The sequence below is a fragment of the Elephantulus edwardii genome, unplaced genomic scaffold (genome assembly GCF_000299155.1).
Source record: "Elephantulus edwardii isolate Elephantulus edwardi_28Jun2011 unplaced genomic scaffold, EleEdw1.0 scaffold00075, whole genome shotgun sequence".
NCBI lineage: Eukaryota > Metazoa > Chordata > Mammalia > Macroscelidea > Macroscelididae > Elephantulus > Elephantulus edwardii.
Genome location: NW_006399825.1, coordinates 7,156,018 through 7,182,268, shown reverse-complemented (window position 1 = coordinate 7,182,268; position 26,251 = coordinate 7,156,018). Strand labels below are relative to the sequence as shown.

The 26,251-nt window shown below is 38.4% G+C and overlaps 1 protein-coding gene across 1 annotated transcript in view; it reads left to right on the top strand.

Annotated features, from left to right (window-relative positions):
- The window catches only part of ALS2 (amyotrophic lateral sclerosis 2 (juvenile)), a 95,747-nt gene that overhangs the window by 28,432 nt on the left and 41,064 nt on the right, over positions 1 to 26,251 (top strand). Inside the window, exons 4-9 of the mRNA XM_006889086.1 lie at positions 63 to 1,003; positions 4,957 to 5,314; positions 16,547 to 16,715; positions 18,974 to 19,070; positions 21,575 to 21,652; positions 24,500 to 24,682. Coding sequence (XP_006889148.1) covers positions 63 to 1,003; positions 4,957 to 5,314; positions 16,547 to 16,715; positions 18,974 to 19,070; positions 21,575 to 21,652; positions 24,500 to 24,682 — 1,826 coding nt within the window. The remainder of the gene's footprint in view (positions 1 to 62; positions 1,004 to 4,956; positions 5,315 to 16,546; positions 16,716 to 18,973; positions 19,071 to 21,574; positions 21,653 to 24,499; positions 24,683 to 26,251) is intronic.

Below are 26,251 nucleotides of genomic sequence, written 5' to 3'. Positions count from 1 at the left end.
AATCTCTTGATAAAAATGTCATTAATTCCCTTAACTCTCCCCGTTGTTTTTTTTACCTTCAGATGGTGAGGTCTACAGCTTTGGGACACTCCCCTGGAGACACGAGCCAGCAGAGATTTGTCCAAGTAGCCCCATTCTAGAAAATGCCCTGACTGGGCAGTATGTCGTTACTGTGGCGACGGGGAGTTTCCACAGTGGAGCAGTGACGGAAAGTGGCACCGTGTACATGTGGGGGGAGAATTCTGCTGGCCAGTGTGCAGTCGCCAACCAGCAGTACGTTGCAGAGCCGAACCCCGTCAGCATTTCTGATTCTGAGACCAGCCCTTTGTTGGCAGTCAGGATTTTGCAGCTGGCATGTGGCGAGGAACACACTCTGGCTTTGTCAATAAGCAGAGAGATTTGGGCATGGGGGACTGGCTGTCAGTTGGGTCTCATCACCACTACCTTCCCAGTAACGAAGCCCCAAAAAGTCGAACATCTTGCTGGGCGCGTGGTGCTGCAAGTGGCCTGTGGTGCATTCCACAGCCTAGCACTGGTACAGTGCCTCCCTTCCCAGGATCTGAAGCCAGTCCCAGAGAGATGCAACCAATGCAGCCAGCTCCTAATTACTATGACTGACAAAGAAGATCATGTGATTATATCTGACAGTCATTGCTGCCCACTAGGTGTGACACTGTCGGAATCCCAGGCAGAAAACCATGCCAGCACTGCCATCACGCCCTCCACGCTCGACCCCCTTGGTAATCAGGGAGAAGTGTTTGAGAACACACAAGGAGAAAGTGATCTGCCTGCTGCTTCTGAACCCCATGCTGGAAGTGTTCAGACCACGAGTGGTGATGCCAGTTCCTCCCAACAAGACACCACAGGAACAACTGAGATTTCTTCTGCCAGAAGTATCCCATCTTACCCTGACACCCAGGCAGTGAATGAATACTTGCAGAAACTATCAGATCATTCAGTAAGAGAGGACGCCCAGAACAGTGCGAAGCCAGTGCCATGCCAGGTACCTGCTCAGGGTTATAACATGTTTCTGGAGCTGAACCTTGAGAGCTTTAGACTTTAAAACTTAGGGTGGCAGTTTTGGTGTTGGTGGGCTTTTGGGGTTTTGTTTGTTGTTGTTGTTTTGTTAAAACATTTGTAGTTTGTTTTTGGACAACTGGAGGGAATTGTATAATAATGAAAATTGGGTTTGTTTGTTTTTTGGTGTTTTTTTTTTTTGCTTTTCAAAGAGAAGAACCAACTGGGGGCAGGGGTGGACAGGGAGGAAAATGTGCAACAGTGAATGAATGGAAATCCAAAGTTTCTATAAACTTCTATTAAAATTTCAATTTAAAAAGAATTAAAGTAGCCATGATGTGGCTCTTAGGGAAATTTTTTTTTTTAGTTTGTTTTATCAGATTGGCATAGGTAAAGAAATTACCCTAGATTAGTTAAAAATCACACTTTACATTGAAGTTCTAAGCCCTCTATAATTTTGAAAGATACCGTCCTGGCTTGTTTTGTATGTAGCAAAGTCCCTTTTTTTTTCTTCTTCCTGATACTCTCTCTCTCCCACCCCCTGGCTAAATATTGAACTTTGATGGGTTCTCAAACAGTATAGTCTAATATAGCTGCTTATTCACAAAGATTCACTGGCCTCCATTTGTACCATTCTGTTCTTCCTTTTTATCAGAGAAGTTTATTGTATAGGCAGATCCCTGCATTGTAGGCAGAGTTAAAAATTTAATGAAAGTATATACTGTTTGAATAATTTTAATTTGCAGTTATGGTCCTTTTTGGGCTTTCTCTTTGAAGTGGGGCGATAATGTTCCTTTTATCTTACTTAAATGACTCTTATTTTGAAAACTTGTGGTAAAGTGAAGAAAAAGCTACTTACTAGAAGCATCCTGTAAAGTTTGTCTTGTTTAGAGCAAATGATTCTGCAAGTTACTGACAAGAATAATTTCCTAGTGTAACTAAACCAAACCATGTAATCATTAATGAACTGTTTTTAGGGTATTTTTTACCTCCGAGTTCCCAACTCAACCACATGAACTCCTGACTATTGCGGTCGTTTATCTGAGTGAGAACATGACTTAGAAGGGTTTTTTTTTTTAGTTTTTATTTTCCAAATTACTTACCATGTGGATTTATTTTTTAAGTTAAGAATAAACTGTGTGAAGAAAAGCAATATAAATGTCTTAAATCCAACAACAGTAATTTAACAAGAATGCAAATAGAAATTCTTAAAGATGTATATAGTTATAAAAGTTTAAAAGCTAAAACATTTTAAAAGGCACTTTTATTCATTTTGACATTAATAGTTTACTAAGCCATTATTAGAGTACTATCACTGAAATTATATTTCCTTTTGAATTAATTTTCTTAAACATTTTACATTTTCATTTACAGTGCTAGTTTTGGTAGTATGCATGTTTATTGTATTAATTTTTTAAAAGTAGTGTCTCCATCATACAAATTATTCATTAGAAAGTCATGGCATTTAGGCAAGTTGGTTTTTTCTTTTGTCTAGATATGATTGAAAAAGTATTTCATTTTTTGGAATTAAGCTTGAAATTTCACACAAGTTTGTGAAATAAACCAATACTGGAAATGAAGCACATACTTTCTTATTGAATCTTGCTACTGGTTGACTTATTGTTATGTGCTGTTGTTGGATCACAACTGACTCAAAGCTACCCTCCAATGAGTTTTCAGAAACTATAAATCACAGAGGAAGAGATTGCCCATCTTTCCTCATGGAGCAGCTGGTGAATTTGAACTGCCTACCTTTGCATTGGCAGCACATCTCCTCACCCACCAGGCACCAGAGTTCACTGTTGGTTGACTGGTACTCTTAAAATGATGTCTTTCATCAAAATAGTTGGTCTTGTATTAAATATAATTAAGTAGAAGGATTAATTAGAAGAATAATGTTTATGTTTTATTAGTATATAGCAGAGTTTTTATGACTTTTCTGTAGCAATGGTTCGAACCCTTAAATTAAACCCACTGCTGTTGACTTGATTCTGGTTCATCGCAGCCCTGTGAGACAGAGTAGAACTGCCTCATAGTGTTTTCACGGCTGTAAATCTTCAAAGACACAGACTGCAGCATCTTTCTCCTGTGGAAGAGCTAGGAGGTTTGAGCTCTCATCTTTTGGTTAGCAACCAAGCTCTTTAGTCCCAGTAAGATGCCTCCTTAAAAAAATAAAATGAACAAAACTACGGCTGTTCAGTCCATTCAGATGTGTTGTAACCCTCTGTTGGATTTCTTTTTTTTTCCCCACAGAGAGGCTGGAGGGTTCACTTGCAAATCTTTTGGTTGGCAACCCAATATATAATACCATGATACCACCAAGATGCCACCGTTGAAATACTACCCTAGAGTATTGGTTCTGACTATTGGCACCCCTCCACATTCCTGAGTCTGTAAATCTTCACAAGAAGAGACTGCCCATCCTTCTCTCATGGAGTGGCTGGTGAATTGAAACCACTGAACTTTTTATTAGTAATCCCAGCACCTAATGCACTTGGTCATCAGGGCTCTTTTAACAGTCACCCCTAAATACTGGCACAAACTTTTGTAAACAAAGGATGGAAATAGTAATACTTCTCCTGAAGAGGAGTTGGAGAACTCTTAAGAGAATAATACCATGGAAATATTTCTTTTCATGTTTATATTTTATATGGTACATGTGTTTATTTTTCTGTTTTAAGTACACATTTCCTTATTTGCACAGGAATAATTCTTAAACATTACACATTTAATCCAAGGAGCTCTGGTAGTTTAGTGGGAAGGTGTTGCACTGCCAACTCAAAGTTAGATAGTTTGAATCTACCAGCTGCTCTGTGGGAGAAATATGGTCAGTCTCTTCCCATGTGATTTACTGCCTCTGAAAGCCCACTGCATGGTGAGTTATCAGTTACTTCCAAATCCTCAGTACATAGCAACAGTACTTGCCATGCACTAGGCTAACGACCAACAATTATTTCCTCTTAACAAAAAGCCATTGTTAGTTATTTTTCTGTGTTTTTAATTACAGAATACACCGAGAATGTATACCTTTGGGGAATTAGGGTTAGCTGGAAAAGACATTTTTTGTATGTCATCTCTGAGGATGTGCCCAGTGCTTTTTCTGTGTTTAGTAGTTCAGTTTAACAGCTTTCCTTCTTAGTAAGCAATGATATTTGGTAGCTTGAACTAAATGTCAAGGGATTTTTCACCCAAATATTTCAGATCTTGATTTGACTTTCTAGTACATCTGTGACCCACATTAAGATTAAACTATTTGGTGAGAAATGCTTAATTATTAACTCGCCTCATTTACTTCCATGGTAGTGAGAGCAAAGGTAACTCCTCAGTTTTACCTAACCTGATGGTTGTGAAACTACTCGGTGATGAGACAGCACAGGACTTGACCTTAAAACCATAATTATAATAGACAGGTCAGAGGTTAACCTGCTTTTCTGCCTTTGTGTACCATGTCAAAATTTCCACTTACCAAACATCTTAGAATAAAGACTTTTTTTCCCCTCTGACAATCTGAATTTTTCTGAAATTCCTTAATATCTATATTTGCTAATGTTCTTAAAAGCAATAAATATAAAACTCAGCTCTTTTAGCCTCTTTCCCAGAGCTGTCACTGCTCACCTTTCTGAAAAGCAGTGTTTTCTACCCTTTTGCTCTCCTTTCCCTTCCACTGTGATTAATTTTATGAAAACAACTGGGACTTATTTTTAGACTCCATGGAAACACAACACCCAAGGGGAAGTACTTGGTGAGGAATTGTATTTTAAGTACTCATTCATAATGTGTCAAATCTGTGATAAAAGTGAGGCTTACAGGATAAGCCTTCTATTATGGTTTTTCATTTTCTAAATATGCAAATAGTGACAGAGGTTAAACATTCTCTTTACTGATTGTTGTCTAAGAGATTGTGTCTTTATATATACTTCTTATGTGTGTATATTTTAGCCTCTTGTAGAAGAAGCAATTCCTAATCTTCACAGCCCGCCAACAACAAGTACCTCAGCTCTGAACAGCTTAGTGGTCTCTTGTGCATCTGCTGTTGGTGTGAGAGTGGCTGCTACTTATGAAGCTGGGGCCATGTCTCTTAAGAAAGTTATGAACTTTTATAGCACAGCCCCTTGTGAAACTGGATCTCAGGCAAGCAGTGGTACTACATGCCCAGAAGGTCTGAAAGAAAGCAGAGAAGAACAGGTTAAGCAGGAATCAATGCAAGGAAAGAAAAGTTCAAGTCTTGTGGATATCAGGGAAGAAGAATCGGAGGGAGGCAGCCGAAGACTCTCTCTCCCTGGATTGTTGTCGCAAGGTAAGTTCTGCCTAATTTGAACATCTATATTTCATCAAATGATATGTTATATGTCATATATACATTATATATATAAATACACACACATTATATATATAAATACACACATACACATACATGCATAAAGGGCTTTGGTGGCCTTACGGTAAGAAGCTACACTAAAATCCCGAAGGCACAAATTCAGATCCACCAGCTGCTCTGTGGGAGAAAGATAGGTAGTCTCCTCCCATGCAATTACCTGCCTCTGAAAACCCACTGGAGGGTCAGTTATGGGTTGGTTCTGACTCAGTGGTACACCACAACATGCATATATATATGTAATTACACACACACACCAACACACACACACACACCAACATTACATATCTACATAAATGTAATGTTTACGAAATCCCATGCATCCTGTTGAGTGTGAAGACTTCTGCACCTAAGTTTTAAAAAGTTTTATTGGTTTGCATATAATCTTGCATATGTATCAGATTTTGTACATACATGTACTTTGTGTTTTATACAGTCATATACATTGTGTTTAATTCATGTACCTTGTATTTTATACAATCACGTACATAGATTATATTTTATATAATTAATTACCATTGCTCTTTGTCACCCTCTTTTCAAGTCCCCATTGAACATTTTCCAATCCTTTACCCCCTCCACCCACCGAGTTGTGCTATCCTAATGTTTTTTCTGCCTCTCCTTCTCCCCTTTCCATCCCCTTTTTGAACATTTATGCATATCTTACCCTTCTGTTATCATAATAGTGACATTATGCAATATTTGCCCTTATATGACTGAGATATTTCATTCAGCTCTCTAGTCTTTCCCAGGTTACATAGTATTTTACAAAATCATTATTCTTTAGTGCTGCAGCGTATACCATTATCTGAATATACCACAATTTCTCCGTCCATTCATTTGTTGGTGGATATTTAGGCTGTATCCATTTCTTTGCTATTATGAATAAGGCTGCTATTATCATAGGCATACGTATCCCCATTTGTGTCTCAGTTCTGATTTTCTTGGGATATATTCCTAGTAGTGGAATAGCTGAGTCGTAGAATTTCTGTGTTCAGCTTTTTGAGGAAACATCAGCCTTCTTTCAACAGCATTTTACAATCCCACCGGCAGTGCCTAAGAGTTTCAATCTCTCTGCATACTGTCCACCATTTACTGATTGTTGTGATGTTAAACTTTGCTACTGGTGCTGGAGTGAGATGGTATCTCATTGATTTGATTTGCATCTTGCCAGTTGCTAGTAACTTTGCACATTTCCTCATGTGTTTCTTGGCCATCTTTCTTTCTGAAGAGTATATCTTTTGCCCGTTTTGTGATTAGGTTATTAGTCTTTTCAAGTGGAAGCTATGTATTATCCTGTAATCTTTAGTTATGAGGCTCTTGTCCGAAATGTCATTGCCAAATGCTTTTTCCAAATCTATGGGCTTGCTTTTCACCATCCTGGAAAAGGTTTTTGATGCACACAGGGATTTGGTTTTAAGAAGGCCCCATTTGTTGATCTTTTCTAGGTTGAGCTTTTTTTTTTTCTTTTCTGTGTTTTGCCAGCCTATTTAATGCCACAGGCCAGGGCTTCTAATCTTGTTCCTGTTTTTTATCTTATCATCTTTATGATTTTGGGTTTTACCCCCAGGTCTCTGGTCTACTTTGAGTTGGATTTTGTGTATGGTGTGAGATGTGGATCCTGTTTCCATTTGCAGCAGATAGATATCCAGTTTTCCCAGCACCATTTGTTAAAGGGGCTGTCATTTACCCATTTAATGGGTTTTATTGCTTTGTCAAATATCAGTAGGTTATTTGGTTGATTTCTGTATTTTCAGTTCTGTTTCATTGGTCTGTGTGTTGTCGTACCAGTACCATGCTGTTTTGATTACTCCAGCTGTGTAATACAGGTTTTGAGATCAGGAAGTGCATATTCTGTATCTCCTTCCTTTCTAAATGAAACTTGAAGTTGCCTTTATATCTCCTTAAAGAATGAATTTGATTTCTCTATTGAGATTGCATTAAACGTATAGATTCCTTTTGGTAGGATTGTTGTTTTTACAATGTTTAATCTCCTTATCCACAAACACGGAATTTTCCCATTTAGTTAAGTCTCTTGTTTCTTGTGTTCTTTATAAAAGCCTTTTTCTGTCTCTAGTTACATTTATTCCTAAGTATTTAATCTTGTGGTTGACTATTATAAATGGTATTGCTTCTCTGAGCTTTCTTTGTTGTTGTAGAGAAATCTGACTTTTGTATATTGATCTTATATCCTGTCACTCTGCTATATTGGTCTGTTAGATTTAACGGGGTTTCTTTGTGTTTTTTTGTGTACAGTATCATGTCATCTGCATATAATGACAGTTTTATCATTTCTTTGCCAATTTGAATGCCTTTTAACTGCCTTCTCTTGCTGTATTGACCTTGCTAGAACTTCCAATACAGTATTGACTCGGAATAGTGATAGTGAGCAACCTTGCCTGGTCCCTGTTTGCAAGGGGAATGTCTTTTAGTCTCTCTCCATTGAGAATGATGTTGGCTCTTGGTTTTGCATGTATACTTTTCACTATGTTGAGGAGATTCCCTTCTGTTTCTATTTTGTTGAGTTTTTAAATCAGGAAGAGGTTTTGGATTTTGTTGAATGCATTTTCTGCATCATTTGATAGGATCATGTGATTCTTGCTCTTTACTTTGTTAATGTGAATTACATTAATTATTTTTCTTATTTTAAACCATCCTTGCATTCCTATTATGAATTCCACATGATCATGATGAATTATTTTTTTAATATACTGTTGGATTCTCTTGGCCAAGATTTTAAGGACTTTTGAATCTATGTTCATGAGAGATGTTGGTGTATAGTTTTCTTTGTTTGTGATATCTATGCCCTGGTTTTGATATTAGAATTATGCTTGCTTTCTAGAATGACTCTAGAAGTGTTCTTTCTTTTGCTATTTTTTGAAATAATTTAAATAGAATTTGTTATAGTTTGTCTCTGAATGTTTGGTAGAATTCACCTGTGAAGCCATCAGGCCAGGATTTTTTTTTTTAAGGGACAGTCTTTTTATTGCCAGCTCCATTTCTTCTTTTGTAATGGGTCTGTTCAGGGTTCCACTTCTATCTGTGTCAGTTTGGGTAGGATGTGGGTTTCTAGGAATTTGTCCATTTCATCTAGGTTTTCATATTTACTGGAGTATAGCTTTTTCTGATACTCTGATATCAATTTCATTTTTACTTGGTTCTGTTATGATATCATATCTTTCATTTCTTGCTGGAGTTGAGTCCTTTCTTTCATTAGTTTTGCCAGTCATCTATTTATTGACTCCTTCAAAGAACCAGTTCCTGGTTTTGTTGATGGTTTCATTTCTTTTTCTTTTTTCTGTATCATTGATTTGAGCCCTTATCCTTATAATTTCCTTTCTTCTACATGCTGTGGGATTGACCTGCTAGTCTTTTTCTTTGCTCTAGGTGTTGAGTTACATAATTTATTTTGTACCTTTCTTCTTTTTTATGTATTTGCTTATTACTGTTGAACTGACTCTTGAGGACTGCCTTAGCTGTCTCCCAGAGGTTTAATAAAATGTATTTTTATTTTCATTCATTATAAGAAACTTTTTTATTTTAGTTTTTATTTCTAAAACTATTTCTATAATAACTCAGTTGTTCTGAAGCAAGGTGTTACTTAGCTTCCACATGGATGTTATCCTTTTTCTTTTTTTGTTGTTAATATCTGTCTTTATGGCACTGTGATATGAGAACATACTTTGCATTATTTCAGTGTTTCTGAATTTGTTCAAATTTGCTTTGTGTCCTAATATGTGGTCAGTATTAGCGAGTTTACCATGTGCACTTGAAAAGAAAGTAAAATAAGTTTTTCTTGAGTAATGAATACGTCTATAAGGTCAAGTTGGCTGATTGTATAATTTAGTCCTTCATTGTCTCTATTGAGTTTCTTTTGAATTGACCTGTGCTTTCGTGAGAGTGGTGTGTTAAAGTCTCCTGCTATGATTGCGATGTTGTCTGTTTCTTTCTTCGAGTCTATTAACCTTTGTATTTTACAAGTCTATCATTAGATGTAAATCATTCTAATGCGAAACTTATACTTGGACCAGGAGGCAGTCGTCAGAACAGAGCAAGGGAACACTGCATGGTTCAAAATTGGAAAGGGCTTACGCCAGGGATGCACCCTATCTCCATACCTTTTCAACCTATATGCAGAACAGATTATCCAGGAGGCTGGGCTCTATGAGGAAAAATGTGGGGTTAAGATTGGTGGACGATTTATCAACAAGCTGCGTTACGCGGATGACACAACTCTGCTTGCTGAAACTGAAGAGGACCTGAAGCGCCTGCTGCAGAGTGTCAAGGCCTGCAGCCTACAATATGGATTGAGGCTCAATGTCAAGAAGATAAAGATTCTCACCACTGGACCAATTGGCAGCATCAGGATGGATGGTGAAGAGATTGAGATTGTACACAGCTTTAGTTTGCTTGGCTCCATAGTCAACAGTCTTGGCACCAGCAGCCAGGAAATCAAAAGGCGCATTGCCATGGGAAAGTCTGCTGTTAGGGACCTCTCCAAAGTACTGAAGAGCAATGGTGTCTCTCTGGAGACTAAGGTGCGTCTGATACAGGATTTGGTCTTCCCAATCACTTGTTATGCATCAGAGAGTTGGACAGTGACCAAGGAGGATAGGAGAATTGATGCCTTTGAGCTGTGGTGCTGGAGAAGAGTATTAAGAATACCATGGACTGCTAGGAAAACAAACAGATTCATCCTGGAAAGGGTGGCTCCTTGGAGGCAAGGATTCTGAGGCTCCATCTAACATACTTTGGACATGTTGTGAGGAGAGACCGGTCCTTGGAGAGGGACATCATGCTTGGGAGGGTGGAGGGACAGCGCAGGAGAGGAAGGCCCTCTATGAGGTGGATTGATTCAGTGACTGGGATAATTGCGATGGGAGTGTCAGAGACGGTGCAATTGGCACAGGACAGAGCGGAGTTTAGGGCTGTTGTACATAGGGTCACTATGAGTCGTAGGCGACTCGACGGCACATAACACACACACATAACATCATTAGATGCATATATGTTAACTAAGGATATGTCTTCTGGATCTATTGTTCTTTAACCTGATTTAATAATGTTCTTCTTTCTCATGGTAATTTTCACCCTGAAGTCTTACTTTATTAGAAATTTGTATTGTCACTCCAGTCTTCTTATGGATGCTATTTGATTGGTATAATTTTTTCCATCCTTTGATATTTAGTCTCTTTCTTTTCATTTCTTAAATGTGTCTTTTGTAGGCAACATATTAATGGGGGTTTTTTATGCATTATGCTATTCTTTTTCTCTTAATCAGTGCTTTTAAACCATTTATGTTGAGTGTGGTTATTGATAAACTAGTTTATATCATTGTCATTTTGCTGTGTTCCTTCTTCTATTGCTAGTTACTTTGGTACATCCACTTTCCTCTGATGCCTCTGTGTAAAGGACTTCCTTTAGTATCTCATGTATTGGTCTTGTTTTTCACAAATTCCTTAATTTCCTACTTATGTGCAAAAGACCTAATTTCTCCTTTGTGTTTGTTGGACAGTTTTCCTTGTACAGGATCAATGACTGGTAATATTTTCTTTTAACCTTCTGTGTGTACTATCCCCATGGCTTCTTTCTTACATGGCTTTTGTTGAGAAGTCAGCGCTTGATCTAATTGGTTTTCCTTTGTTAATCTTTGCTTTTCTTGTGCTATTTTTCGTATTATATCCTTGTCTTTTGATATTTGGAGATTTTGACAATGATATGTCTTGATGTTTTTCTTTTGGGACCTAGTGTGTTTGACATTTGTGGAGCTTCCAGAATGTGTATTTGCTCTTTTTTCTTCATACCTGGAAAGTTTTCTTCTAGTATCTCTTCCACCATTTTCTCTGTACTCCCCCCCCCCTTTTTTTTTATCCTCCTGTTCTGGAACTCCAATCATGCATATGTTTTGTTTGATGTCATCACACCTGAGTCTAATGTTTCTTTTTTTTGTTTCTTTTGCCTTTTCACTGTTTTCTTCTTCTTATAACTTGTTGATTCTCTGTTCCATGTCTTCTGTTCTGCTTTTTTGTGCCTCTATATTTATTTCTGTAATTTTCTGTTGTTTCTAGTGTTATATTGATTGTATTCTGTTTGTCTTATAATGATTTTCCCCCTTTTTTTATTGCTCTTTATTTATGGTTTCAACTCTTTCTTCCAACATTTGAAACTTACCTATTACCAGTTCTTCTGCCTTCCTGGCTTTGAAGTATTCATTGGGCCCTCAATCTAGTTTGCTTTTTTAGGAGAAGGCTTGTTTTGGTTTTTTTTTTCCTAATGTTTGACCTTGCTTGCTGCCGCTTTGACATTATGTAAAGTGCAAAGGGATTGATGTTTCCCCCCTGAGCTGACAAACCTCTGAAGGGAACTGTGAACTTCCCAGAAGTCTTACCCAGGACCCTTCCCTCCCCAAGACTGAGTGGTTGTTAGCAGTGTTCCTGTATCTGTCTTCTCCTGAGGCAGGCTGGGAGGGGCTCCTTCTACCTTAGCCATCACAGTCTTTGTGGAGAGCTGGGGATTTCCCAGTAATGCAGACCCCAGAGATGCCAACCAGGACCCTCCCCTCCCTGAGCCTGGGTACCTGTGTTTTCTCTTGAGGCTGAATTGGAGGAGTTTGCACCAAAGATTTTTGGTAGGATTGTCATTTTCACTATATTGAGTCTTCCTGTCCATCAATAGAGAACATTTTTCCATTTATTTACGTCTTTTATTGGGTCTCACAGAAATGTTCTGTAGTTTTCTTTGTACAGATCTTTTGGGTCTAGTTAGGTTCATTTCCAAATATCTCCATTTATGGTTGGCCATTGTAAATGGTATTTTATTGCTTTATTAATTTCCTTCTCTGAGTTTTCTTTGTTACTGTAGAGGAATTCCACTGTTATTTGGATATTGATATCATATCCTGCCACCCTACTAAATTGGTCCATAACTCTTACAGGTTTTTTTGTTGAGTCATTGGGGTTTTCTGTGTACACTATCATATCATCTGCACATAGCAACAGTTTCACCATTTCTTTGCCTCGTTGGATGCCTTTTATTTTTTTTCTCTTGTTGTAATGCCCTAGCAAGTACTTACAGTACAATATTGAATAGAAGTGGTGACAGTGGGCATCTTTGTCTGGTCCCTGTTCACAAGGAAAATGCTCTTAGTCTTTCTCCATTGGGAATGATAAAGGCTCTTGGTTTTGCATATATATTTTCACTATGCACCAAAGATTTTTAATTCTGAAATCTCCTTCAGAATTTTCAGTATATTTGAGATCTCTCAGAACAACAATAGGGGAATATTGACTCTTTTATATATTAATCCCCTCCCACCATTGTTGTAGGGTACCAGTGAATTGAAGCCAATACATTAGCTTGTGCATTTATTTGACCATGTGCATTTGGGTTGACAGTGCAACTCTTTACTACTCTGTCACCAGAGCTCCCTGTCCTGTCATTGTTGTTATTAGGTGCTTTAAGTCAAGTGCACCTAACAACTCTTAGCAATGCTATGAACAACAGATATGAATCCCATCCTATCCTGTGCCATCCTCACTGTTTCTGATACACTTGAGTCCATTGCTGCAGTCACTGTGTCATTCCATCTTGAGCAGGGTCTTCCGTTCTTTCACTGACCCTTCACCCTTAAAAGCATGATATCCTTTTCCAAGAAATAGCCTCTCCTAGCAACATGTCCAGAATATGAAAGACAAAGCTTTGCCATCCATGCCTTCAAGGAGCACTCTGGTTGCATCTTTTCCAAGACATACCTGTTTGTTCTTTTGACAATCTGTGGAGGAGTCAGTACTCTTCTCCAGTACCACAAGTCCAAGACGTCAGTTCCTCCGTCAACTTTATTCATTGTCCAGCTTTCATATGCACAGCATGTAATTTGGCCTGAATCAGGTGCACCTTAGTCTTCAATCTGACATCATTGCTTTTCAGTATTTTGGAGAGTTGCTTGACGGCATGTTTGGCCAGGACAATACATATCCTTATCTCATGGCTGTTGGTGCCACGGGTGTTGATTGCGGATCCAGGCAAGAACAAATCATTAACAACTTCAGTCCTTTCTCCATCTATCATGATGTTGCCCACTGGCCCAGTAGTATCATCTTTATCACTAAAGATAACTGTATTAAAGGCTACAACATAGGGGAAATGCCCCTTGGATCCTTTTACAATTGTGATTAGACAAAGTTTTGCATTCTGCCCTTAATCCTCTTAAAAATTACTTAGTTTACTAAATCTTGGGGATCATTAGATAGCTTTTCTATTCTATTGTTACACACAGGTTTTAGGGAGACAATATATTTACCAAAATTAAATTTTTTTATCGACCTAAAAATCACCAGCAGCTCCACAGGAGAAAGATGACAGTCTCCTCCCATGTGATTTACAGCCTCTGAAAACCTGCTGGAGGGGCAGCTGTGAGTCATTTCTGACTCAAAGACAGCATGAGAGAGTATGAGAGAGAACCTAAGAATATCTCCAGAAAAAATTTCATATGTACTTTTTAATTTTTCTTCTCTCTGTTTTAAAATGATCTGGAATTCTTCCTTAAGGAACATTAAGTAGATCCATTTTATTTTAGTCTCCGTAGCATACAGATGGATGGTATACCCACCAGAAAATAAGTGAGTTACTTTCTTGTGATCCACAAGTTAATGTCTGGTTGACAAAGTCTACACTTAGTGATTTTTTTGATGATTTTCTAAAAAATATATATCCCTACCAAATTGATATGTAAGAGTTACACACTTTTTAATGCTTGTTAAAGATTGAACTCTGATATATTCAGGGATGGATGGATGGATGGACGGACGGACGGATGGAATATTAGTATTGTAGTACTTCCTTTGCAATAATTTTACCTTAGTATTTTGAACTTAGACACTAACCTGGAAAAGCTTGTTTCTGTTCTTCGTGCCATTGAGTCATCTGTGATTCATAGCAAACCTTTGTACAATAGCTCTGAAGCCTGCCCTGTCCTGAGCTAGCTCACTGACTCTTAATTCACCTAACCCTGTGTCGTTCCATCTCATCCGGGATCTTCCTCTACTGCACCATCCCTCCACCCTTCCAAGCATGATGTCCTTTTCGAAGGATGGAACTTCAAACTCCTTGCCTCCAAGGAAAAACTTGGTTTCACTCTCTCCAGGACAAACCTATTTATTCTCTTGGTAGTCCGTGATATGTTCAGTACTCTTCTCCAGCACCATAGATCAAAAGCATCAATTCTTCTTTTGTCATCCTTAGTCATTGTCCAACTCTCTGATGCATCGCAAGTAATTGCAAAGACTATGGCCTGGATCTCAGCGGCTTATGAGTGATACCGTCTTTTCTCACCTTCCATTCTCTTCGTCCCACTCTACTTGTTTGCAGCATCCCCTGATTGTTAAGGAAGGCCACATGAGTGAAAACGAGGACAGTGGTTCCGATCCCCACACACAGTAGACAGGCCGATGCTTTCCTCCCTTAGTTTAATCTAGTCCTTAGATTGACATTATTACTCTTTAGCACTCTGGAGAGGTCCCCTGATAGCAGACTTCCCCAGTGCAATTTGCCTTTTGATTTCCTGACTGCTGAGTGTTGATTGTGGAGCCGAGCAAGCTGAAATTGTTAACATCCTTAGTCTCTTCTCAGTCCATCATGATGCTGCCAGTGGCCCAGTGGTGAGAATCTTTGTCTTCTTGATATTGAGCTTCCATCCACATTGAAGACTGCAATTCTTGACCTTCTGGAGTAAAAGCTTCAGATCTTCAGTTTCAGCAAACAAGGTTGTGTCGTCTGCCTTCCTGCAGTCATGATGCTACACTCATCCTCATAAAGTCCAGCCTCCTGAATGATCTGTTCTGCATACAGATTGAAAAAGTATGGAAATAGGATGTATCCATCACACACTCCTTTCTTGATTTTTTTAAATTATTAATTTCAATGAAAATTTACAAACTTTGGGTTTCCATTCATTCATTGTTGCACTTCCTTTCTCGATTTTGAACAACAGTGTTTCCTTGCTCTATTCTGAGGACTACCTTCTGGTCCAAATATAGGTTTCACATGAACACAATCAAGTATTCTGGGATTTCCATTCTTCTCAAAGTTAGTCACAATTTGTTGTGATCTATATACAGTCAAATGCCTTTACATAGTCAATGAAGTACAGACATTCCTCTGTTACTCTTTGCTTTCAGCCAAGATCCATCTGACTAGTACCATGGCTTCTTAACTTTTAATTTTCCATTGAAATGGAAGAAACATCATTCTTAGTAATTGTATATTCTTTATACTACAAGCCCATAACATGTTAGTAGATGTTATCTAAGAAAACCTTCTTTGGCCAGATACTTGGAAGCAGGGCTGTTGTTAGGTGTCATCAAATCGAGTATAGCTCATAATGACCTTATGAACAATGGATCTATCTGAACACTGTCCTATCCTGTGCCATCTTCACACTTCCTGACTAGAGCCCATTGCGGCAGTCACTGTGTTAATCCTTCTGCTTGAGGGCCTTCCTCTCCTTTGCCAACCCTCTACCCTCCCAGCATTATATCCTTCTCCCCCTCCTAGTAACATGCCCAAAGTATGTGAGATGAAGCCTCATCATTCTTGCCTCCAAAGAGCACTCTCTCTGGCTGTTTCGGCGAGCTCTAGTGGCCTAGTGGCAAGAAGCTACACTGCAGTCTCAGAGGTGCACGGTTTGAATCCACCAGATGCTCTGCTGGAGAAGGAGGAACAATCTCCTCCTGTATCAGTCAGATCTGATTTGACGGTATACACAACAAAAAATAATGAAATAAAATAAAATATAAAAAAAAATAGATTGTTTGTTCTCTTGGCTGTCCATGGGATTTCAGTGCTCTTCTCTTAACACCACAGCTCAAAGGCATCAATTCTCCTCTGTCATCCTTACAAAACAGGGCTAGGCGAAATAAAAATTTTTTAAACAAGGCTTTTTATTGCAGGACTTTCCAGCACCTTCAGCATACTCACATGTTTGTGGATGTCTACAGTGAATGTGATAGGAGGATAGAATGTTCTTTTTGCAGAGAAACTATTTCAAATACATACTAAAACACCATGTTAGTGTATTGCTTTAAAAAGCAGCAGCTTATGAGTGATGCCATCTTTTCTCACCTCCCATTCTCTTCGTCCCTCTCTACTTGTTTGCAGTATCCCCCAGACTGTTAAGAAAGGCCGCACGGGTGAAAACAAGGACAGTGGTTCTGACCCCTACGTACAGTGGAGAGGCCGATGCTCTCCTCCCTTCTCTCAGAACAGAGGTGTGGACGTGGGGGAAAGGGAAGGAGGGACAGCTGGGACACGGTGATGTTCTGCCTAGGTAAGTGCTGCCTTTGTTTACTGATAGAAATTTGTGGATGGAGCCTCTCTCCTGTCATGGAATTCTAACAGGAAAAGATTGTGTACAAGTCTCTTAATCTCAGTTTTTTCATGAAGAAAATGTAGCACCTTGAAGCTCTAGGTTGTTCTATGTCATTCTTTCTAATAAAAAGTTGTCACATCTTTGGAGAGCATTATGCTAAGTGAACTAACTCAGTCCCATAAGGACAAATATTGTATAAGACCATTATTGTAGAACAAATATGAGGATCCAAGGCGGGGTGGGAGGGTGGAAGCACAAGGCTGAGGATGAACAGGGGGCCAGGCTATAATCATAAGGTCACACAGTTTGATGGGTAGAGGGAAATGGGGGTGAAGGAAATGGAAAGATCCAGTGTGAAAAAAATGCATATGAGCTTTGTAAATTAGTATAAAATTTAAAAAAAATGAGTTGTCACCTCAGTCTTAAACTTGTTAAAAAGTTTCGTGGGATAATTTTCCATTCCTTTTTTCCCCCATTTTTATACTGGTTTATTTACAAAGTTTAAATATATCATTTTTCATACTGATCTTTGACATTTCCTTCACCCCCCCCATCAAATTGTGTAACTGTGATTAACAGCCCCCCATCCTAATCCTACTGCTCCCAACCTCCCCCCTCTTGGATCCTCATATGTGTTCTACAATACTGGCCTTATACAGGATTTGTCCTTATGGGACTGAGTTAGTTCACTTAGCATAATGCTCTCCACTCCCTCCCAGGTTAGGTAGTAATTTACAAAATCTTTGTTCCTGTGTGCCTTAAACTCAGTACCGTCGTTTTAGTTTTGACTCCCACCTTGTTTCTAAGACTGTAAATCTTAATGCGAGGAGACTGTTTCTCTTTCTTTCCTACAGTTAGAATCCATAGTGCATTCCAACTGAGCGAGAGACCTGAAGTGTTTTGATTAGTACGGCAACACTCTGTGAACTGCAGCCCTTCAGCTCCCAAAGGGCTGGATGGTGATACAGTGACACAGTGCAATCAGTGTAAAAAAGTAGTGTTTGAGCACGTGTGGATGAATGCAGGCAAATTGTTATATAGGGAGGTGCATAGAACAGATTACATAGAATAGAATAGAATAGAATAGAATAGAATAGAATAGAATAGAATAGAATAGAATAGAATAGAATAGAATAGAATAGAATAGAATAGAATAGAAACAAGTATTCTTACGCCTACTGCTGTCAGGCCCCTCCATAGTTTTCAAGGCTGTAAATCTTCCTGAGAGGAGACTACCTATCTTTTTCCTGAGGATCATCTAGCAGCTGATGGATTTGAACTACTGACCGTTTGGTTGGGGTAACCATAAGAGGTAGTCAAGTAAAAAACACAATCAAACCCACTGCTGTCGCGTCGATTCTGACTCAGAGCAAACTTGTAGCACAGAGTGGAACTCATCATAGACCCTTCAGGTCTGTAAATTTATGGACATATAAACTACTCAACTGTCTTCTAAGAAGCAGTTAATGGGTTCAAACTACTGACCTTTTGGTTAGTGGCGAAAAACTTGAACCACAGTGCTCTTAGTAGAGTGAAGGCAGCTATAATTAAATGGAAAAAAGTCTTCTCAACTCTCCTCTGTGCATCCCTCTGTGTAACTCTCCTTTTGTGGTATCCCACATTTGCTCTCTGCCATAAGGAATCAGGCATAGTAGTATGAGTTTTACATATATTTTGTTGTTGTCATTGAGAAACTAGACAACAGAGTGCACAGCAGCTCATCAGCTTCTCTGCTGATAATTCTGTGACAATGATTGCATTCTTTGAGCCGTGTGGTCATTCGCACTCTCCTTTTTGAGTTGCCCCATCCTTGTTGCATTCACTTCCCCTTGAAGTTCCAGTCTAACGTTGGAGGTGACTGTTGCCACTTTGAACTCATTTAGATCTTAAAAGAGCCTAGTGCTCAAGGCACACGTCCTTTATTAGTTAAGCTTAACTATTGTTTAAGAAGACTTCAAGTGACTGTTTTTGCTTTAGGGTTTAAAGATTCTCTCAGGGCAGTGCCTTTTGTGATTTTTAACAGATTCTCATTATGTGGTTAATTATTTTAAAATATTTATTTGGTAGTTAGGAGTAGACAGCATATATCAAATGTTTTCACTTGAAATGTTTAGTTTTACATGAAAAAAAAAATTCTGCCATTTGAGAAAGGCTATAGTTCTTGATGAGAATAGGTTCTTCCTGTGGGTGCACATACAAGTGTGTTTTTCTTTAAGGCTTCAACCACTGTGTGTGAAGTTTCTGGATGGTAAAGAAGTAATCTACCTGGAGGCAGGTAGCTGCCATTCTCTTGCCCTTACTGCAAAATCCCAGGTAAGAGGCAAACTGTTAAGTTCTGATTTTGTTTCATAAAAACAACATGGCAAGATTTTAAAAAGAGTGTTGATTAATTTTTATTCTTAGATGAAGAAAATCCATAATTAAGATGTATGAAAGAAATAAAACACATTTTCCTTTTAAAAAAATCTTGGCCTGAAGATGACCTCCAGAACCATTTAAATTGTCCTCTGGAGACAGATGGTAAAGCTTCATCTCTCGTACTTGGAGCATGTTGCTGTGAGAGGCTGTCTCAGAAAGGGAGAGTCAGCTAAAGAGAGGAAGACCCGCAATGAGATGGATTGACACAGTGACTGCGGCTGTGGGCCAAGTGTGTCAGAGATGTTGAGGATGGCACAGGATAGGACAAGGTTCAGATTTCTGTTTATAGAGTTGGCTGTGAATTATACTTGACCCGATAGCACTTAACAGCAACATAGAATCTTTAAAAAAACCAAACAAACAAACCCAAACCTGTGTTTTAAATATAGTCCGATAAAGACTCTTCTCCAGTCCCTTTACCTTCCTGGAAAGCAGAAGACTCTAAACCTAAACTTAAAACTTAAATAGTTTAAGTTTTACCTATCAGACTAGACAACTAGTGGAAATAACTCATGTAGAACCAATATAAATATTAGGAAGTAAAAGGAGAATTTACTGTGATTAGCATGATGAGTCATTAAAAACCTTCAATAATAGATTAAGAAAATGGTCAGTTACAAAGTAAACATACGTGAATTACTGGCCTCCTTCAATATTTGCAATGAGAAAGAAAACATACTTGGGAAGAAATGAAGCCGTTCACAGTAATACCAAGCCAGACCAAATCCATGGTCAAATTGTTTCTAACTCCTCGCACCCGTTTATGAGGCTGTAAATCTTTCCAGGAGGAGACTCCTTTCTCTTACAGTGTACCTTGTGTTTTTAAATTAACAACATGAAACATAAGCTGTTATCCACCAGGGCTCTTTAATAATGACTAAATGACATAAGAACAATCTTGATAAGAAATGTTTAGAGATCGTATAATACAAACTCTAAAACACTTTAAACATGTTAAAAATGAGAAGTAGGTAAAGGGAGAGAGATTCAGGTTTTGGATTGGAAGAGTCATTATTACAAAATGTCATTTCTTCCTAAATCTGTAAGTTCAGTTGGATCCCAGAAATAGAATAAAGAAAAAATATTTAAAACTTAGAAAGTTACTCTAGAAGATTAAATATATGAGGTAAGTTAAATAAATCCTAAAAAAAAAAAACAAAAAACCCAGAAAGTGTGAAGATTAGCTTATACTATGTATTTAGCTTATAAAATGTATTACTAAACTACAGGCAGATCAGTGGAATAGAAATATGACTATAGATAAGAAATGGAAGCAAGTGTGTCTGTGAGAATTTGTGGTTGTTAGGTGCCACTGAATTGAGTATGACTCAAAGCGACCCTCTGAACAACAGATCTGAACCTTGCCCTGTCCTGTAATACCCTCGTTTCTGACACACTTGGGTCAGTGGAGCGGTCACTGTGCCAGTATATCTGGTTGAGGATCTTCCTCTCTATGCTGACCCTTCTTCACCTTCCCAAAAATGATGTCCCTTTCTAAGGAATAGCCTCTTAGCAACATGTCCAGAGTATGTGAAATGAAGCTTTGTCATCTTCCCCTCCAAGGAGTATTCTGGCTATACTTCCTGCAAGACTTGGTGTTTGTTCTTTTGGCAGTCCTTGGGATATCCAGCACTCTTTTTCAACACAAACAAAACAGTAGTTATTGATAAATGATCAGTTCATTAATTGTTTCACTTGCTTTATCTTTGTTGTACCATCACAATATTGTGCTTGAACTGCTTTCATAATAAATCCATTTTCTTTAAATAGTCATGTACTTGTGTTTTCTTTTATCAGTAGTTCTTGTGTTTCTCTTACAAAAACCTTCAATATGAAAAGGATTTAGAGAGTACTCCAATGTGTAGGTTAAAAAAAAAATAATAATTACTTTAAAAAAATAGCACCTGCTTTTATTTTCCTAATACTTTATTCATAAGAGAAAATATAGCGTTAATTCCTGAGATTAAATACTAGTTCTGTCACTTATAAATTTGTGACCTTGAGTAAGTTTTTTATCCTCTGGAAAGTTTCTTTATTAGGTTAGGGTTCTTTTTAAGGGATTGTTTTGAGATTAAGGATTGATTAATACTGGGGAAATGTAAAGACCAGTGTGCAGTGAATAAACATTTCAAGTGTTGGTTGCATTTTTGTTGCTAACCTTTGTATTTTGTGTCTTAGATACCCTTACCTGTTCATTATCTCTGTTCTTGTTTTTTATTTGCTATTTTAAAGAGAGTATAAGTAGTTTATCAACTATGTATGTAGATATGTGTATGCACACACACATGTGCTATTAAATGTATAAGTAGTGTTCGTGTATATGTGCGGAAGTTGTTATAGTAGCTTTGCTTTAACAAGCAAAATCAGGTTCACAATTCTTACCTGTTCTCCTTTGATAGGTTTACTCTTGGGGTAGTAATACCTTTGGTCAACTTGGGCATTCGGATTTCCCAACAACAGTTCCTCGTCTTGCAAAGGTACATTGTGAATAGGATAACTTTTACAACTTATTTCAGAATTCTAAACTTTAACCATTTGTGTTTCTCCATTTCTCATTTTTAACAAAGCTAGAGGAAATTGTATACTTGCAAACTCAATTTAATTTTCTGTTCTAATTTTGAGAAACATTAAGCCATTTGTTTTCATACTTAATGGTTTTGGGTTTTTTTTTACTTTATTTGGTATTAACAGGTTTGAGCATATTCTTTTTTTTTTTTTTAATTTCCATTCATTCATTGTTACACATTTTCCTCCCTGTCCCCCCTCTCCCCCAGTTCACTTTTTTCTTAAAGTTCTTTCATTGATACACAGTATACCTCCTTACTGTTTTCTCTTAATATGTTAATCAGTATTTCTCCTTAGCCACTATTGTCCACTTAATAGTCTTAAGTCTTACCTTGTTTCAAAGTAAAAAATTAGAAGTAGTTTTTAGAAGAGAAATTTGCTAGCACTCGTGTTGACTTCGGAATTTTACACTACCATGCAATGTCTGTTATTGACTTTTCACCGAGTTTGACTTACATAGTAAAGTTAAGGAATTAATTGTATTGTTTTTAAAAGGAATTAAAAAGATAGGTACTTGTTTTTTACTGTGTGAATGAGTTGAGTTTAGTGCATATGGGTTAGTCAGAGATTCATGGCTTCTAGTCCCTTTGAAAGAACTCGGGTGGCATGATGGGTTAAGCTCTGTTTGGTGGTTCAGTCCCACCAACTGAGGAAGACTGTGACAGTCTGCCTCGCTAAAGAATTCTCGCCTGGGCAATCTTAGGAGACAGGTCTCTTCGGTCCTGTAGGAAGTTGGAATCTACCAGAGAGCAGTGGCCTTGACTGGTGGTTAGTCCCTTTGAAGAAATTCTAGAGCAGTCAGTGTTAATCAGTCTTTTTGTTCAAACACCTTAAGGAAGTGTGACATTCTCACTCCTCCTTATACCAAGGGATATTTGTGGATAATTACAACATACTAACGTGTGTGGAATTCATGAATTTCCCTCTTCCCCAGGTTTTCCTCCACTGAGAGTACTCATTCACTCACTCAGTGGTAGTGTTGTCCTTAGTGAGTTGCCCTTTTAAGCAGCTGCCACACTCCTCTGGCACTTTGAATTCTCCAGCTGCTTTTGGAGATAAAGATGGACACCCTACTATGTGATTTATAACATTGGAAACCCACTGGAGAGCAAGCTATGAGGCGGAATTGACTGGACTGCAGTGGGTATGGAGAAGATTAGAGATTAAGTATTACTCATTTCACAAACTCATTCTTGTCAAGTTAATTTTGACTCATACTTAGCCTGTAGGACAGAGAAAAGTACCCCAGGGGGTAGCTGAGGCTATAAATCTTAGCAGGAGTAGACCACTTCCTCTTTCTCCCACGATTTGACTTTGAACTGCTATTCTCTTAAGTAAAAGCCAACATGCTATCCCACCAAAAATAAGAATTTTTGTTGCTAACGGTCAGTTTGTTGTTGGGAACCGACTCATAGCTTGACTCTCCAGTGGGTTTCAGAGGCAGTGCACTCCATGGAAAGAGACTGTTCATCTTTATCCCAGAACAGCCGGTGGATTCAAACCTCATGCCTTTGGGTTGGCAGCACAGCTTCTTACCACGAGGCCACTGATTAATCTCAACTTTAGAAACATGGTTCAAATAAAAACTATAGTTAATTAATGTTACAATAATTCATATATTCAGCATACTGTGTACTCATAACTTGATCCAAAAACCTCACTGCCCTGGACTTGATTCAGACTGTGATGCCCATCCATCGGGTTTTTGAGGCTGTAAATTTTACAAGAAGAGTCTGCCTCATCTTCATCCTGTAGAGTAAGGATCGTAGGTGGGTTTGAACCAGTCACCTTTTAGTTAGCAGCCCAACTGAACTACTAAAACTCGTTATCCATGTAGATAAGTTTTATGGGGATATTATACTAAATGTTGTTACAGTCAATTAAATTAATTTTACTGGAGAGGAAAAAAAAAAGCCAAACCTTAAAACATTAAGCCTGTTGCCAATGAGCCAATTCCAACTCGAGTCCCTGTAGGACAGAATAGAGTTGACCCATAGAGTTGCCAGGACTACTCTTTAAGGAAGCCGACTGTCCCATATTTCTCATATGGAACATCTGGTGGGTTCATAACGACAACCTTTTTACTGGCAGCCAAGCACTTACCCACTGTGCTACCAGGCCTTCTCTCTGAAAACATTGTTGTGAATAGGTGCCACTGAGTCACTTCCAACTCCTGGTGAGCCAGTCTGTGTCCAGCAGAACCAAACAGTGGCCAGACCTGCACTGTTCTTAGTCTCTACTGCTCTGTCAACCCAGCCTGAGAGGGTTTTCCCTCTCAAAATCTTATTAAGGGGCTTCCATTCTCCAATTTTAGCTTTATTTCATTGTGTTTGGGTTTTAATTTTTATTTTTTCACACACAACTGAATGTGAATAGACACAGCAGCCAGGTGTGTCCCACTTGCCACATAGGGTTTTAGAAGTCATTGAATCTCTTGATTATTGCACTTCTCAGACCTTGGGAGTTCTAAACATAAGAATTAAAAAAAATCAGATCTATAGTTATTTCCTTTAAAATTTCAGTTCTTCCGATTTTGATAAAAACAATCCAGTTCTAAATTGAAAAGTTGAGGGGGAATCTGCTTTCTTGCTCTTCTCTTCTGCATTGGGTTGGGCACATCAATGGGTGAATCCTGCTCTCTGAAGAATGTCTGACTTGGCCTGGTACCTCTGAGGTAGCCTAGCATTTCAGTTCTTAGGGATCAAAAATCCTGCCTACGTCCTTCATCTTGAACAAATAGTATCTTGCTCTCGTTTCAGGTAAATGGTGAACATGGAGTGTGGAGTGTAGCTGCCGGCCAGGATTATTCCTTGTTTTTAGTGGACATGGAAGATTTCCAGCCTGCGCTATATTACAGTGGCCGACAGGAGCCTCCAGAAGGTGACAAGCTTCCAGAGAGTCACAGTGGTACTAAGACTCCAGTACTTCTCTCCTGTAGTAAGGTGAACAGGAACTGGATCCCAAAGCTCACCTTTAACACATGAAAATTCTCCTTCTATTTGTGTGTGTGTGTGTGTACACCTAACTGTTGTCATGTATCCCTGACTACCTGGTTTAGAATTACAACACCCTCCAGCATGCCTTTTCCTGCAGTTACTCCCTGTTACTCATCACCTCTAATGCCCTGTATCATTTACTTATTTTTCTGTTATCAGTCCTCAACTATAATGCTACATTCATATGGGTAGAAATTTTAGGTGTTCTCATTCACAGCTAGTATTCTCATACTTGTTGTTGCTCTGTACTGTCGAGTTGGAGCTGACTCATGATTTTCAGAGGCAATTTTAATCACACAAGAGATTACCCGTCTTTCTCCTGGAGAATAGCTCCTGGATTTGAACTGCGTGCCTTCAAGATTGCAGCACAGCTCCTTACCACCAGGCCATCAGAGCTCCATATTTTAATGCTATGCACTTTATAAATGTTACTGAATTAATGCCCCCTTGGAGGATTATTACAAGCTTCCTAACTGCATTGTGTAGTCCTCAGAGGTGAATAAGAAAAACAATAGAGTGGTTGGATTTCTAACTATAGGTGGAGAATGGAAATTGTAGGAACAAGAGTTGGGCTGGTGACAGACCTGACTGTCCACTGGCAGTTCTCTGTGTCTTACTGCTTCCCCCTTGCTCTCACCCTTTCATTTTATTTACCATTGTTTATCCCTGCTATTTCACATGTAGATCTGAATTTCTTGGCTTTCCTACTTCTCTTTTTCATAAGCTGTACAACCAGAGGCCCATTGCTGCTTTCTTTTTGCTGTTAAAGTAACTCACATTTTCAAAGTGGCACGATAGAAAGAAATTACTCTTAATGCTAGAGTCCTTTGGATTTTTTTTTTTTCTTATTGAGTGATATGGCCTCTAGGTTCTTTTCCGTACTTTGTGTTTTCTGGCTGTGACCATGAACTGCATGTACAGGGAATAGATCTTTTCTGCTAGTGGCAACACTAGCCAAGTTTTGATAGTTGGTTGAGGCATGCTAATTGAGTCTTAGAGGTTGTTGGCTCTTACCCCACTTTCCCCATGAAAGATTCCATAGTCTAGATAAAGGGTGAAATAGCTGACCGGAAGAGATGCAAGGCTTTAATTTGTCTTTGGTTACCATGGAATGCTAAAGGCTACTGAATTGGCAGCATGGCTGCCTGCTTTCATAAGGAAATGTGAAGGATATGAACAAAATGGTTTTGTTCAGTAAAGTCACTGGTAAATAAAAATTTCCCTTTTGAAGAAAAAAAAATTCTGTGCTGTACTTTGAAGAGGAAAGATAACAGTTACCCTTGATATTTTATTGTATAATATTGGGATTTTTCTCTCATAAATCTTATTTCATAAAAAAAATGTCCTGCAACACCCATATCTTTTACATCTTTACATATCCAGCAGATATCAGACATCTGTAATAAGAAATTTTAAAAAGCATTTTGGAGTTAATGCTTTTTTAAGAAATTATATATGTATGTACTTGTGCATACTCTTCAATCATTTAAACTAAAATATTTTTCAATTTTATAT